The sequence below is a fragment of the Pinus tabuliformis genome, chromosome 4_1 (genome assembly GCF_031772625.1).
Source record: "Pinus tabuliformis cultivar Carrire ecotype Pingquan chromosome 4_1, CPIR1, whole genome shotgun sequence".
Lineage (NCBI taxonomy): Eukaryota > Viridiplantae > Streptophyta > Pinopsida > Pinales > Pinaceae > Pinus > Pinus tabuliformis.
Window position 1 is genome coordinate 389,402,343 of NC_142303.1, and position 17,507 is coordinate 389,419,849.

General features: G+C 39.2%; 1 protein-coding gene across 1 annotated transcript; it reads left to right on the forward strand.

The window, feature by feature from the left end:
- The first annotated feature begins 223 nt into the window (after positions 1–223).
- On the forward strand, positions 224–1,441 carry LOC149175928 (F-box only protein 6-like). Its single transcript, XM_089421291.1, has one exon. The coding sequence runs from the start codon at positions 224–226 to the stop codon at positions 1,439–1,441; it is 1,218 nt and encodes a 405-aa protein (XP_089277417.1).
- Positions 1,442–17,507: the final 16,066 nt, after the last annotated feature.

Genomic DNA, 17,507 nt, shown 5'->3' on the forward strand with positions numbered 1-17,507 from the left:
TATAACAACATTAAATTTTCTAGGAATATAATCAACTTTCCAAAAATAAAAAAGGGAGTCAGCATGCTCTAATTTTCACTCTTTTGCTCCCAACTGTAAGTCTTGAATGTGCATGGAACTGGTTAACAGTATAAATATTTGGTTCACACCTCGAGGATTCGCACTTACCTTCAGAAATTTTGTAAAGCTCGGATTCCTCTGAATCAGTTCACAGTATTCATTAATGGCCTTAGAAGAAAGGGAAAGGGTCAATGCTGCGAAACAATCTGTTATGGAAAATCATGGGGAGTGTTCAGATTTAGCCAAGGGGTTGTGGAATAAGTTGAATAAGGATGTGAAATTAGATATATTGGGTAGGCTGCCTCTGGAAACTGTTTGTAAATTTGGCTGCGTCTGTAAAGAATGGAAAGGACTACTTTCTAGCGAATTGATGAGTAACATATGGGCAAGGGCACCTGCCAACAGGGGGCCATGGCTGGTTGTGTGCGATATATTTTCTGCTACTCCTTCCATAGCTTATTGTTTTTACACAAACAGTTGGAAACCCTGCTTCTCCATATCCAGGGGACGATCAAGAAGTGTCCATCACCGTGGATCAGCTGCAGGCCTTCTGTTACTAGACAAGGAATGCGACTGTCTTGATTATTGCCGTTGTTGTTCATACGTATACAATCCTTATAGAAGGACACACTTCAAACTTCCCCCCATGTTACTTCAAATCAACCGCCATGTCACCAAAGCCATTGTGCAAACTGACAGTGACAGCTACAAAGTAGTGGCGGTGGGGTTGCTTCATGGCGGTCTAGGATCATCTGTGGTGGAAATCTACGAATCGTGTACCAAGTCATGGAGAACTGCTGGAAATCTTCCAAGGGAGTTGGGTGTAATTCAGGACTTGGTTGTACTGGACGATACCTTGTACTGTCTGATGGCTGAATATGGAGTGCGGGCCACGCTGATTTTAGATATTAGTGCAGCATCTGGGATACCTGTGTTTTTTGTACCGCTTCCAGAAGTACTGAACAATTCCTCGACGATGCCATACTTGATCGCCTGCGGGTCGCGGATTCTGGTGGCAGCGACCATAGCCTTGGAGGAATTGTTGGAAGGGCGGGATATGAGGAGGAGTATTACTGTTTGGGAGTTTGAAAAAGATCACAGGCAAGGCTTCTCTCGCTGGAAGGAGATAACAAAGATGCCTCCATCGTTATACCAAGATATGATGGGGTCGTCGGCTTGGTTCCAGTGCGCAGGAGTGGGCCAAACGTGGATCTGCTTCAAATCAGTTTCAAATAAAGATGACAGGGTAATCACAGATTTGGTTGTTACCTATAATTTAAGCAACAACTCATGGACTCGCCTTCCCCGCTGTCCAACACGCCAATGGAGTCATCAATATCTCATGGCCTTTGAACCCAGACCCAACATGGGCGTCGAGTAAAGCATGGCATAGTATAAATTCTCGCCATTCGTTTAGTATAGCGATGTGGATTGTTTCTGAAATTACAATCAGCCATGTTGTTTTTCTTTTTTTAATTATTAATTTAATGATATTTTTTTGGAAGCTTCTTTTTTGAGTTTTCCTGGTTTATTTTTTCTAAAATCAGACATTAATTTATTGAAATCATAAGTTTTATTAGTAACTCTTGCATAATGGAAATGCCCAGAAAATTTTTCAAAATATTGAATCCATATATAGAAAAAAAAATTAGTTTAAATAATACAAATAAAAATCTGACCTCAAATTCAAGCCCAAGTCCAAAAGTTGGAATCCCTGTGTGCCTCCTCCCCCTATGGACGATTCAGATTCCTCCAGTTCGGATGAGGAGGAAATTGTAGCAAATGGGCAGAACGTTGAGATTCCGTTGAAGCTCCCTTGGACGATCTGTCAAACCCCTCCGTCTCTCAGATATCCCAGAAACGTTCTCATCTTACTCCGTCCTCAGACTCTGAGAAGAATATTCCGCCGTGAGAAGGATATTCAGCCCCCAGGGCAGAATAGTCTTCAACTTGTTTCGGCTCAGCGAAACTCCACTGGATGGGTCAAAGTTGTTGAATATGTAATTTAAACTGCGCATTTATAACTCCAAAACCGCGCAATGAAACCACAAACCACCTTGAGGGATCTCGGACCGCTTTTGAGTAAAAGTGGTTTCCGTATTTTTGAACCCAATGGAATATGGTGCAGACGCGTGGCTCTCCCCATACGTAAGCAAACGTAATTTCTCGGGTGCTAATGTTCAGCATAATGAGGCCTCCCGATATCCATTCCAGCCGTCCGATCTGCTCCCGCGCTCTCCGCCGTCGATCGCCTGAAGCTGCATACGGACCCGCATCAAATCGAGGATTGCGTGGAGTATAAGGTTTTCCGTTGACCGCCGAAGGAAGTTAATGTATTAACTGTTGTTGTAGAAGTAGGTAGATAGTTTTAATTTTGGTTACGGCACATAATGTTTCTTGTTTTCTTTACGTTTTTGAATATGTATGTTTTAATATAGAACATAGAGTTGAGCCCGTGTGCACAGTTTTGTTCATGGAAATATATTGAACGCACAGCAGTGCGAGAAGTTAAACAGGACAGGGAATGTATTGTAAGTTAAACAGGACATGGAATGTATTGTATTGTTGGCCCATCGCAAAACAAAGAAATAACATGAAACTGTTTTTGTAATATCCACAGCAGTGGAAAACAAGAAGTGAAAGAGCGCATGGTGTGAGTTTTTTTATATAAGTGAATGTAATGAAATTTTTACTGTGTATGTAAAAAATTTGTTTTACAGCAGTAATGTAAAAGGGGTTTTACAGCAGTAAACCCAGCACAGTAAATTCTCATGTGGAGACAGAGTAAATGTTTTTGTTGAACGTATTTTTGGTGAATCCCTCTCAGCAAAGAGGATGAAGTTTGTATCAGACATTTTGTTTTAATCAATAGAAATGTTTTTATGGTGGTGAAATACTATGTTCCTCAATAATTTTTTTAAAGCTTCCATTTGCACAAAAGATCCTGGAAAGGTAGAAACAGAGCATCGCCTCTGTGGAGTTTTTTTTGTTTTTGGGATTTTATCAGAAAAATCCCCAACAGTGGTATCAGAGCAGATTTAGGCTCTTTGAAGGTGACAAAGAAGCTGAAGGGAGGAGTCTTTGTTGCAGCAGTAGATCTTCTCCAGCAAAGTAAAGTCTCAGGCAAAGGATTCAGGTATTTCAAAAGGTTTTTTTTATGTGTTGCTGAAGAAGCAGTCAGTTGTTTTAAAATACACAGTCAAGAAATTGAAGCATAGTTGAGGCTGCAAGAATGGCTGGCACAAGCACCAGTAATAGCATGGGTATGCAGCTCCCATTATTTGATGGTAAAAACTATGACTATTGGGCAATAACAATGAAAGCCTTGTTTGCTTCCCAAGACTTATGGGAAATAGTTGAGGAAGGTTTTGAACAACCAGCAGATGAAAATGAGTTTAATGCATTAACTCAAGGAGAGAAGGATCTATTAAAGAGCTGCAAGAAGAAGGATTCAAAAGCCCTTTTCTTCTTGTATCAAGCAGTGCATGGAAGCGTGTTTCCAAGGTTAGCAGCAGCTAAGACATCCAATGAAGCATGGCAAACCCTCAAGACAACCTATCAAGGCATGGAGAGAGGGAAGACAGCAAAACTACAATTGCTGAGGAAGGATTTTGAGAATCTGTGCATGAAGGAGTCAGACAACATTGACTCATTCTTCACACATGTAATTGGTTTGGTCACACAGATAAGGACTCATGGAGAAACCCTTGAAGATAGGAGGATTGTGGAGAAAATATTGAGGGTCTTACCCTCAAAGTTTGATGCGATTGCCACCACCATTGAAGAGACAAAGGATCTCTCAAAATTTTCAGTTGATGAGCTACATGCATCACTGATAACACATGAGCAGAGGTTGAATAGGAATGAAAACTCATCTCTAGAGCAAGCCTTCAAGACCCATATGTCCTTTGGAAGAGGAAGAGGTCAAGGCAGAGGAAACAAGAGAGGAAGAGGCAGAAGCCAGAACAGAGGTGGAAGGAACAGCCCAGCAAATGCTCAAGGAAGAGGCAGCAATCCAAATCAGAACCAAGGCCAAGGCAACAACCAACAAGGAGGACAACATCATGCTCAAGGACAAAGGTATGAAAAATCCAATGTCCAATGCTATTATTGTAAAAAATATGGGCATTATGCCAGTGAATGTAGGAAGAAGCAGCATGATATGAGTAATAGACAAAATGCAAATGTCACTAGAGAAAACATCAGCCAAAATAATGTGTTGTTAGCTTGTAACATGGCTGAAACAAACAGTGAAGACATATGGTTTTTAGACTCAGGTTGCAGCAACCATATGACAGGAAACATAGCCTTCTTTTCTGCCCTAGATAAAAATGTGAAATCAGAAGTCACACTAGGAACTGATAGCAAAATTTCTGTTATGGGTAAAGGAGAGGTAAAAATATTTACAAAGCAAGGAGTCACCCACATGAGAGTTTTTGGATGTGTGGCCTATGCACACATTCCAGATCAGCTGAGGAGGAAGTTGGACAGCAAAGGGGAGAAATGTATCTTCATTGGATAGAGTGAGGAATCCAAAGCCTACAGGTTGTATATCCCATCTACCAAGAAGTTTTTTGTCAGCAGAGATGTTCAATTCATTGAAGAGGAAGCTTGGGATGGAAGCATAGAGAAAACAGTGAATGTCAAGAACTGTTTGTCTCATGATGAAGATGAAGAGGAGATGGCTGAAATACATCCCCAAACAGCAGCGCCAACACAAGGACAGCAAGGGACACCATTGAGGATAAATGAGAGTGCTTCTCCAAGCACACCACAAGGAGGAAATTCAAGTGCATCTTCAAGCACTTGCACACCAAATGAAAGAGGTAAGAAATTTAGAAATCTAAGTGACATTTATGATGAAGGAATGAATTCCTTATTTGCCTTGTATTGTCATGTTGATGATCCTATTCATTTCGAAGATGCAATTAAAGATAAGAAATGGATAGAAGCTATGGATGAGGAGATGAATGCCATAGAGAGAAACAAAACATGGGATTTGGTTGAGCTACCAAAAGGCAAAGAAGTCATTGGAGTCAAATGGGTTTACAAGACTAAGAGCAATGCTAAAGGAAAGATAGAAAGACACAAGGCAAGACTGGTTGTCAAAGGGTACAAGCAGCAGTATGGGAGAGATTATGAGGATACTTTCGCACTGGTTGCAGGAATGGAAACCGTGAGAGCGGTGCTGTCCATAGCAGCTCAAAACAATTGGAAAGTCTACCAAATGGACGTGAAGTCAGCATTCCTAAATGGAGTGTTAAAAGAAGAAGTGTACATTGAACAACCTCTAGGCTATGAGAAGAAAGGTGAAGAGCACAAAGTGTTGTAGAGCCTCTAACTTGTGCCTAATCATCCATTATTACCTACAGTTTTTCCTCACTTATCTCTCTCTTTTGCCTTATTTTCCTTGTAAACCTACCCAGATCATTACATTTGATGTCTTTAAGCATGATTAGTGAACTTTGCTAATGATTGACTGTTTTGTTTAGATTTTTGACATATTCACAGAGATTCCGCAGCTGTCTGGCAATTCCGCAGCCATTCAGCGATTTCGCAGCCATCTGGTCATTCTGCAGCCTTTTCATTGATCTCTAGGTTCCACGTGTCATTTTGCAAAACGAATCACATGGGCACGTGGGAATAAAGGTGCTCAAGGTTCCTGTGCTATTGGTTCGGTCAGCAACATCATCTACACCTCCGGTCAACGAGGGTCAAGCCACGGTCAACAAAGGCAGCTCAAACGGTGCTGCGTGAGCTGATGGGTCACGTCACTCCAGATGGTGATTTATCCGTGTTACGCAGGTTGTGGGAGACAAAATCCAACCTTGGATTCAATCTCCATGACGACCAAAACCTCCAGATCATCCACGGGTCTAATTACGTGTTGCTGAACCTTTAATACGCATGACAGATTAGTTAATTTTCAGTTTCTAGCTTTACGCATTAGGCAATCGTTCAAATGCCTATAAAAACCAGCGTCTGCGTACGCTTAATGTTAATCTTTAGTTGCTGCGTTTATGTTATTGTTATAATTTTAGTGCATTCAGAAACTCTGTTTTGATAGTGCTGTTCTAGCACTCTTTACTGTAATTTTCTGCATATGGAGTAATAGAAGACAGTGTTGTTCTGACGTTTTCAAGTACCTGAGTCTTCTTTGGGTTTTGTGGATGGAGGGCCCCCGTTCATAACAGCCCTTGTATAGTAATTTTATGTTCATGTTCTTGCTATTTCCTTATTTTCCATTCAGCACTTTCCTTTTCTTTGAAACATGTACAGTTTGATTTACTTTCACTGTCATTTCATTTGCAGCATTTACTTTGACTGATCAGGATTGTTTTCTGCAGGTTTTTAACCCGGGATTGTGTGTCTTTGTGTATTTGCTTTATATCTAGTGGTATTTTCAGTTGTCATATTCATAGTGCTGCCTTTACTCTGTTTTCTAGTTTAACTTCTAGTTTAGTTTCTCAAGTTGTATGCTAACTGATTGATGGTCTCTTTATCATAAACTGTTTATCTTTAAGAGATCAGAATACTAATGAATTACAGCTTGCTTTGAAGTAGTTTTGGCTTATATCACTAACTCTTTCTTCACTTGTTACACATAACAATGTATGTTGGAAGCAGAATGCTGGAGAAAGGCACAGTGGTGTTATAATTTGTCATTTAGAGCTTTATCACTTTTTAGACTTATCTCTAACTACTTCCTAATCGTGTTTTACATAGTACTATATGTTGGAAGCAGAGAGTTAGGAAGAGATGAACATTATCATTGGTCTTTGAAGTGGTTTTCTTATCTTTTCATTTGCAGCATCATGAATAGTGACTAGTGCCTTTAGAAAGTGGTTCTTTGCTTTCAGTTCATTTCAAGTTATTTATTTCTTTCAATCTCTTTCTTTGCAAAGTTTAGAAGGTAGATTAGGAAACACCAGTTACACACACCCACTCATTTAGAAGTCACCTCACACACACACACACTATCACTCATCTGTTTATAAAATCATCACTCCATCTTAGGAAGATAGATTAACCACAAACAACACCCCAAACGACAAAAAGCTCTAAGAGGTTGCTTAAGTACATATAGTACACCTTCACTTCATCAGCTTACGAGCCCCGGATTGACAATTAATGACATCAATTTAGGAACACTAAATTGACTAAACATTTTGGCTCCGTTGCCGGGGAAGTGAAATTAAGTAGCCATATTCTTAGAAAAAAAAAACATAAAATTTCAAGGAAAGAAGTTGATAACCTATCAAAGTATGCTCTCCTCTTGCACTTCAAAGTGATCTGGAGGATCAGAAAAGAGAAAGTTATTGATTTAGTAGTTTCTTGAGTATGCTCTCTTCTTGCACCTAGAGTGACCTGGAAGATCAGAAAAAGAACTATTAACTTGACTTGAAGATAAATAATAAAAAATGACATGCATAGAGCTAGAGATTCTAGGGGAAGGTTTTTAGCTAGAGCTCAAAGTTCAATCTTCACAAGTCCATCTGCTTCAAGGGATAGACAAGAGACACCTCCCTTATCTCCAACCGACACTCCTAGTCCTAGAATTCCTGGAATTCAAGAGCCAAGAGTTGACTCTCCCACACCTCCTATTGAGTTTGAACCAGGAAGAGACTCTTCTCATTCTCCTACAGAAAGACCAATTGTAATTGAGGAAGTAGAATCACCTGAAGAAGAAGGAGAAATCTCTTCTCATTCACCCTTTGTAGAGGAACCAGAAGATTTTGAAATCCCTAGGAGAACCATCATGGCAGAGGAAGAAGGAGGTGGTAGAGGTAGAGGTAGAGGAGGAGGAGGAAACAACAATAATAATGGAGGAGGTAGAGGTCCCTTTGGAGGAGGAAATAGAGATGGGGATAACTCATTTGGGTTTCCTATTGTTAATGAGGATTCCCGAGCTACTATGAAAAACATATCACCATCTGTCCTCCCAAACTTCCATGGGTTAAGAACTGAGGACTCTGAAACATTTTTGTTTGAATTTGAAGTTGTGTGTCGAACTTATGACTACCTGGATGATACTCAGAAACTCAAATTGTTACCCTCAACATTAAAAGATCAAGCTTTGAAATGGTTCATGGGGTTACTAACTCAATCCATTAGGTCTTGGGATGAAATGAAACAAACCTTTTTGGATAGGTATCAGGACTATTGTACGCCTACTAATCACAAAGACGAGGTATTTAAAATGATACAAAGAGAAGATGAGAGTTTGGAAGATTTACTTGAAAGATTTCAATATAACTTGAAAAGAGCAAAAATGAGTACTTTGGATGAAGAGACCTTAAAAGCACTCTTATTAAAAGCCATTAGGGATGAATGGATAGATATCTTAAACATGATGGGGAAAGGGGATATTTCTCAACTTTCACTCAATGATATAGCAGAACTCTGTATCCATCTCTCAAGGGGCAAATCAAAAACTCAAAAAGGGCCTAGAGATCCCTCTCTCCTTAGAGCAAATAAATCTGCAACAGGATCAGTAAGTAGGGCTGAAATTGGCAATATGCTTGATGAATTCAAAACTGACATCTTAGGGAATCTTAGTGAACAACTAGATACCCTTAAGATTCACAATAAACAAAAAGCAGAAGCTGAGGCTTTGGCTATCTTTTGCCCGAAATGTAGAAAGAAACATGCTTTAAGGGAATGTCCCTTGGATGCACACGTTGTAGAGACATGTGTAATTTGCTTAGAAATTCATGAGACCAAGGATTGTCCTTCAATTCCTGGCCTCAAAGCAGTCTTTCAAGAGGATCCAAACACACTTGAATCTCTCTGTTTTGTTGCAAGGAGACCTTGGCAAGGGCAACAAAATCAGGGGTTTAACAACTCTATGAATTTTCAACCCCAACCAAATTGGAATCCTTGGCAACAACCTTGGTCTCAACCTCAAAATGCTTTTCAAGCATGGATACAAAGCATGCAAAATCCTTATGGGAGACTTGCTCAATTCTATCAATATCCTCCATCATTTCAGAATCAGCAAGCTCCACAACTTCCAAATCAAGGTCAACAACTATCATTGCCATACCCTCAACAACAACAACCTCCTCCACAAAATCAAAATTCTCAACTCTCGCTTCAATCCCAGCAGAAGTCAAATCAACTTCCCTCTCAGCCATTACCAAATCCAAATAATAGGAACCCTCAAAATGCTTACATGATGGAAGGTCAACCATTCCCTACCTATATGGTTGTTCCTCTCAATGAAGTACAACTCAGATCAGGTAGAATCCTAGATCAACCTTCTACAAGTGTTCAACAACCAAGCATTTTTGAGGAAGAATCTCTCAAAGTCAATAAAGGTTCTTAAGTATCACTTCAAAACAAAAATACCCAAAAAGAAAAAGAAAAAGAATCAACCTCTACAACTCCCATAGTTGAGCAACCTACATCTTTAGCTACACCTCCTTTTCCTGAAAGATTACAAATTGACAAAGGAGTGGAAAAGCAAATTTGGTTGCCTGACTATAGTTTTCTAGATGAATTGAAGAATGTCTGTATCAAGATCCCCTTGTTACAAGCCATTAAGGAAATTCCCATTCTAGCAAAGACAATAAAGGAGTTGAGTTTGAAGAAAACAGTAAAAAGAACCAGAGATACCAAAAGTATACATCTAGTTGGGAAAATTGCAGACATTATGATGGGTAAAATTACCATGCAAAAGTATGTTGATCCCGGTAGTCCTATTGTCAAAACTCATATTAATGGGGTTGAAATCCCAAATACTTTGATTGACTTAGGAGCCGCTATCAACATCATGAGTAGACAGACCATGGATCAGTTAAAGCTTCCTAACCTTCTCTTTACACCTACTTCACTGCAACTTGCAGACAGATCAATCATTAAACCTGATGGTGTATTGGAAGACATTCCAGTCTCTCTAGACTCTTGGGAATATCCAGTTGATTTTATGATTTTAACTCCCAAGAACAATCTAGGAGGACATCCTCTTATCTTAGGAAGACCTTGGCTAGCAACAATTGATGCTTTCATCAGTTGTAGGTCTGGGGACATGTATATATCAGATGGTAATTCCACCAAGAAATTCAACTTGTATCCCCCAGCAAGAGCAATAACAGAAATAGGAGAAGATGAGTGGGTCGATGATGAAGATACTATACAACCTGTTCTAACCATCTCTGAGATTAGTGAAGACAGTCAAATTCTAAATACATTAGAAAATTTTGAAATATCTTTAGAATATGACTCTACACATTTTCAGTTAGATGCAGACATTGAATATCTCTCCTCTAGACAGATGTCTCTCTTCTCAATGGAAGAGTTTGGTAGTTCTACAGTTGAAATCCTTCCAGGAAAAACTTTGAACATTAACAAAAACTTGGAAAGACCACAACAAGAAGAATTAACCAAACTTTTGCAAAAGCATTCTACAGCATTTGCATGGGAATACACTGACATGAAAGGAATCGATCCTAAGACTTGTATTCATCACATCTATATTGAAGAAAACAGCAGACCTATTAGGCAACCACAGAGACGGATGAATCCAAACCTTAGGGAAATCGTGAAAGAAGAACTTCAGAAATTGCTCAAGGTAAACTTCATTTACCCCATTTCAGATAGCCAATGGGTTTCTCCCTTGGTTATAGTGCCCAAAAAGAATGGTAAATGGAGAGTTTGCATTGATTATCGAGAATTGAACAAGGCAACCTTAAAGGATCATTTTCCTCTACCTTTTATTGATCAGGTACTAGACACTTTAGCAGGTAAAAAGTATTTCTCATTCTTGGATGGTTTTAGTGGGTATAATCAAATTCAGGTAGCACCTGAAGATCAAGACAAAACCACATTTACTTGTCCTTGAGGAACTTTTGCCTACCGAGTACTCCCTTTTGGATTGTGCAATGCACCCGCTACATTTCAAAGGGCTGTACTAGGAATCTTTTCAGATCTAATTCATGATTGTGTAGAGGTCTACATGGACGATTTCACAGTTTATGGTAATACATTTGAAGAAGCTTTGGAAAATTTGGAAAAAGTACTGGTAAGATGTAAGAAAACAAATCTTTCTTTAAGTCATGAAAAGTGTTTTATGATGTTTATTGAAGGGATTGTTTTAGGACATCATATTTCAGGAGATGGGATTAAGGTTGATAGATCCAAAGTTGAAGTCATCTCTAAGTTACCTATTCCAAATTGCTAGAAGGATGTTAGAAGTTTTCTTGGGTTTACTGGATATTACAGAAGATTTATTGAAAACTTCACTAAGATAGCATCTCCTCTTTTCAAATTGCTTACCAAACACTGTGAGTTCAAATGGGATCCCGAGTGTCAATCTGCTTTTGAAGCTTTAAAGACTAGAATATCTGAAGCACCCATCTTAAGGGGGCCAAATTGGAAACTCCCTTTCCATATTTCCACAGATGTTTCAAATACAGCTCTAGGAGCTGTTTTGGGACAAAAGGACTTGATCCCTTATGCCATTTATTACACCAGTAAAAATTTGACTCCCATTGAGTTAAATTATACTGTTACAGAAAAAGAGTTCTTAGCTGTGGTACATGCGATTAATAAGTTTAGACACTACATAACCGGCTATGAAACCTTTGTCCATACTGATCACTCTGCCATAAGATATTTAATGAACAAACCTGTTACTAATGGCAGAGTTACAAGATGGATTTTACTTTTACAAGAATTCAACATTACTGTGTTAGATAGACCTGGAAAACAAAACACAGTAGCTGATTTCTTGTCTAGAATCCAAAACACTAATGAAGATTCTCCAGTAGAAGATAAGTTTCCAGATGAATACTTGTTTGCAGTGACTACCAAGACTCCTTGGTATGCAGATATGGCTAATTATCTAGTTACAGGGAAGCTACCTCTACACTTATTTCCTAATGAGAAAAGGAAAATCATTCAGGAGAGTTCGCATTTTTCTTGGATTTCTAATGAATTGTTCAAAACAGGGCCAGATTGTATAATCAGAAGGTGTGTTCGGGAAGATGAAATGCCTGACATCCTTAAGGCATGTCATGATGAACCATGCGGCGGGCACTTTGTTGACAAGAGGACAGCCTATAAAATCCTTTCTCTAGGATATTATTGGCCTTCTCTCTTTAAAGATGCAAAGCAGTATGTTAGAAGGTGTGACAGCTGCCAAAGAGTTGGGAAACCAACTCCTTCAAATGAAATGCCACTACAGCCTCAGGTATGCATCGAACCCTTTGAGAAATGGGCTCTAGATTTCGTTGAACCAATTAATCCACCATCAAAGCAAAAGAAGTATATACTGGTTTGTACTGATTATGTTACTAAGTGGGTAGAAGCGAAAGCATTGCCTTCTGCCACTGAAAATTCAGTTCAATTTCTTTTTGAGGATATTTTCACTCGTTTTCGTGTCCCAAGGGAAATTGTGACAGATCAGGGCAGCCAATTTACATCTAAATTGATGGAGAAGCTGATGGAGGAATATAAGATCAAACACAGAACATCTACTCCATACCATCCATAATCAAATGGCCAAGTGGAATCTACCAATAAAGTTCTTGAAGGCATTATCACCAAGACTGTTCATCTTCATAGAAGAGATTGGGCGGAAAGGCTTCATGAAGCCTTATGGGCCTATAGAACTACATGGAAGAACACAACAGGACATTCTCCCTATGAACTTGTTTATGGGAAGGAAGTCCTGCTCCCCATTGAGTTCCAAATCAAGACCTTCAAGATGGCAGTCCAATTGGGAATGAGCCTCTCAGAAGCCCAAAAACACAGAATGGACCAACTAAATGAGCTAGATGAAATAAGACAATTTGCAATTCTAAGGACCGATCTAGTTCAGCACCAAAGATCTAAATGGCATGATTGTCATATCAAAGAAAGAAAGTTTCATAAAGGAGATTGGGCTCTATTGTTTTATTCAAAGTTCAAAGACTTCAAAGGAAAGTTTCAAACTCATTGGCTTGGGCCATATGAGATTGATGAAGTCTTTAGCAATGGAGCAGTTCGAGTGAAAACTATTGATAAATTTCATACTCCTCTTATTGTGAATGGCCATCGCTTGAAGATCTACCAAAAGCCACTCTCAAAAGAAGAGTTTGTCAAGTTATTTAAAGAAGATTCTGCAATCAGGTTGGTGGAGAAGGATTCTTCTCCTCCATCAGCCTAATCTTTGGTTTTTGAAAAAAAAAAAAAAGAAAAAAAAAAGAAAAAAAAAAAAAAAAAAAAAAAAGAAAAAAAAATAATAATAAATGTATAGGCCTGAAAACCAGTCTCTGATTGGCAGTCCTATGTAGAAAATCTGAGGTGAAAATCAGGGTCACCTGACACCCCATATTTTCTAAAAATAAAAAATAAAAAAAATCTCTTTTTCCTCCTTATTCCATCTCATTTTCATCATTACAACCACTTCATTCACCATCTCATCACTCTCACTCCACCTAATTTCTTTCCATCCATCCATTCATTACATTTCATTCCACCAATAAAGTCATTTTTCAGATAGCTAAAGTTGTTTTGTGCAGCCAGAGGGTACCACTGCAGTTTCCGCAGCTGAGGAGCAATTCCGCAGCCATTCAGCAATTCCGCAGCTCTCTGCACCTGCATAAAAGAAACACAGTTTGTTTAAAAAGAAATTTACAGTTCAGAAGTCATCAACAATAATTGGAAAAGAGTCATGCAGCAGCAATAAAACAATGAAGGGTTAGTGGCAAATGATCAAAAGCAATCCAAGCGCGGATATGAGGTATGATCTAAATCCTAAACCTACGGTTATATCATTTTGCAAAGTTTCCGGGTTATGTTTTTTGCCATTTAATGTAATGATTACCAGTCTTTCCCATCATGCGACCAAAAATCCACGTATCCCTCAAACTTACCGGTCCCTGTTCATCACGATTTTGAAACTCAATTACGGCTGCTCTTCCATTAAGGTTTTTGTACCTGAGTGACGTAGACTACTGTACTACGGCTCTCTACATCATAATTCCGCAGCCAAGTGTATACTTATGACCGATGCCTAAGGACCTAACCGTTTCTACCCATCATTCATAACCCTCCTACGCTTGTATCACTCCATTCACGCTAGTTCATTTCCGCATTTCTCTTATTCCGCTGTGCTCACTACGCTGCCACCGTAACCATACTCTGTTTCACTCTTTTCTCTCTGCTAAATTTTGATTACCATTGAGAGTATATTACGGCTATTACATTAGAGCCGTAAATCTACTGTGTTAAGGCCACTGTTGAAGCCGTGTAACCCTTTTCTTCAAAAGTTTTAAAACAAAGCCGTAGAGCTAATGGGTAAACTCTTAAGGGCAGAACCAGAGGGCTCCAAATTTCTGGAAGGGTATCCTCAAGTTAAAGACGCTTTGCAGAAAGCAAATTGGATCCAGTGCATCCAAAGACAATCAAGTGGAGATAGGGGATCTGAAGTTTACAGTCACTAAAAGCAGTATAGCACAGGCCACTTCACTCCCACAAACTGGAGAAAGATGGTTTAAAAACCGATCAGTACAAGACCAGCAGTGGAAGCAAATTCTAAAGAATCCAGGTATGGACACCAGCATTTTTACAAAAGGGATTCCTGTTACTTATGTCAAAGAAGAATGGACAACTTTACTTCTATTGATACAAAAATTCTTTACTTGTGAGGGAAGGTTTGGAGTTCTATATGTTTACCATGCCAAAGTCATGATGCATTTCTTAGGAGATGATATTAACCTTCCATATTTTCTACTCTCAAGTCTTAGAAAAATGTGTTCAATAGTCCAAAGGAACCCAAGAAACATTGAGCCACATCTGTATCATCATGGTCTTGTTAAGATGCTAGTTGAAGAACAATTGAAAGAAAAAAGAGATACATGGGAGAGATTTCTTATAAGAAATCATTTCCAAGAAATAGGGGAAGCCTCTGGTGGTTCACCTCAAGTGCCTAAAAAGAGTAGAAGGAAAAGAGGAGAGGGAATTACCCCAGAAATTGTTGCCCAAGCAGAAACTACTGTCCTTGAAACTACTGTCCTTGAAACTGTCCAAGAAGAAACTGTCCAAGAACAGATTGAAGAAGAAACTGATGTACATCATTCTGAACAAGAAATTGACCCTGGGCTTACTGAAGTTACTGACCAAACAGCCCAAGGAATCATTACAGAAACCCTTTCAGAACTTGCGCAAGAAGTTGCTCAAAAGAGAAAAGAGAGTAGGAAGAGACAAAAGAAAGATAAAGGCAAAGCTGTAGCCCAAGAAACCTACCTTACTCCTGAAAATTCCAGTGAAGAAGACACTCAGCCATTAGCACATAGAATGGCCAAACTCCATGAGACTGCCCTTTCCAAGAAGATGCAAAAACAAAAGCAAAAGGCACAAAAAGAAAAACAGAGCATCACCACCGTGAGAAGGAGCAGAAGGCTACAAGACAAAGTGGGGGCCACAAAGGGTAAAAAGTCACTCATCATTGACTTGAGCACACCTGAAAAGGTTGCTACAAGACTTGACTTTGAGAAAATCCCTCCACATGCTGAGTATGTTGAGACTAGTCCTCCACGTGAGGAAAGTCCTTTTGAGCATGAACCTGAATATGAACATGGATCCGAATTTGAGTATGAGCCTAGTCCAAAGAAGTCACCAGAGGTTGACCCAGATCAGCAAAAAGTTTATAATTACCTGGAGACGTTAGAACAAGCAGCTGCTGGTCCAAGCATTGTTCAACCTTTGGAGCAGCAAGTTCACTCACTCAAACAGGAAATTTTTGAGCTTGAAGTTTTAAATCGCCATATCATACAAGAGAATGAAAAATTGAAGGAGCAAGATAAAGTGGATAAGATGGTTCACGATAATACCATGCTTCATTTGGGCCTGTGGCAAAGGAATAACAAAAAGCTAAAGAAGAAATGCAGAAAGCTAAGTAGAGCCTTGGTCAATCTAAAGTTCAGATGCTTGGTAAGGAAACCAAGAGTCAATGTGGCCACACAGAGGAAGAAGAGAAGACTAGATGTCTTAGCAGAGGCATCTCAGCAGGTGGATTAAACAGTGTTTTTGATTGCATGAGGACATGCAATACCCTCGTAGTGGGGGTATGTAGAGCCTCTAACTTGTGCCTAATCATCCATTATTACCTACAGTTTTTCCTCACTTATCTCTCTCTTTTGCCTTATTTTCCTTGTAAACCTACCCAGATCATTACATTTGATGTATTTAAGCATGATTAGTGAACTTTGCTAATGATTGACTGTTTTGTTTAGATTTTTGACATATTCACAGAGATTCCGCAACTGTCTGGCAATTCCGCAGCCATTCAGCGATTCCGCAACCATCTGGTCATTCCGCAGCCTTTTCATTGATCTCTAGGTTCCACGTGTCATTTTGCAAAACGAATCACATGGGCACATGGGAATAAAGGTGCTCAAGGTTCCTGTGCTATTGGTGCGGTCAACAACATCATCTACACCTCCGGTCAACGAGGGTCAAGCCACGGTCAACAAAGGCAGCTCAAACGGTGTTGCGTAAGCTAATGGGTCACGTCACTCCAGATGGTGATTTATCCGTGTTACGCAGGTTGTGGGAGACAAAATCCAACCTTGGATTCAATCTCCATGACGACCAAAACCTCCAGATCATCCACGGGTCTAATTACGTGTTGCTGAACCTTTAATACGCATGACAGATTAGTTAATTTTCAGTTTCTAGCTTTACGCATTAGGCAATCGTTCAGATGCCTATAAAAACCAGCGTCTGCGTACGCTTAATGTTAATCTTTAGTTGCTGTGTTTATGTTTTTGTTATAATTTTAGTGCATTCAGAAACTCTGTTTTGATAGTGTTGTTCTAGCACTCTTTACTATAATTTTCTGCATATGGAGTAATAGAAGACAGTGCTGTTCTGACGTTTTCAAGTACCTAAGTCTTCTTTGGGTTTTGTGGATGGAGGGCCCCCGTTCATGACAGCCCTTGTATAATAATTTTATGTTCATACTCTTGCTATTTCCTTATTTTCCATTCAGCACTTTCCTTTTATTTGAAACATGTACAGTTTGATTTACTTTTACTGTCATTTCATTTGCAACATTTACTTTGACTGATCAGGATTGTTTTCTGCAGCTTTTTAACCCGGGATTGTGTGTGTTTGTGTATTTGCTTTATATCTAGTGGTATTTTCAGTTGTCATATTCATAGTGCTGCCTTTACTCTGTTTTCTAGTTTAGCTTCTAGTTTAGTTTCTCAAGTTGTATGCTAACTGATTGATGGTCTCTTTATCATAAACTGTTTATCTTTAAGAGATCAGAACACTAATGAATTACAGCTTGCTTTGAAGTAGTTTTGGCTTATATCACTAACTCTTTCTTCACTTGTTACACATAACAATGTATGTTGGAAGCAGAATGCTGGAGAAAGGCACATTGGTGTTATAATTTGTCATTTAGAGCTTTATCACTTTTTAGACTTATCTCTAACTACTTCCTAATCGTGTTT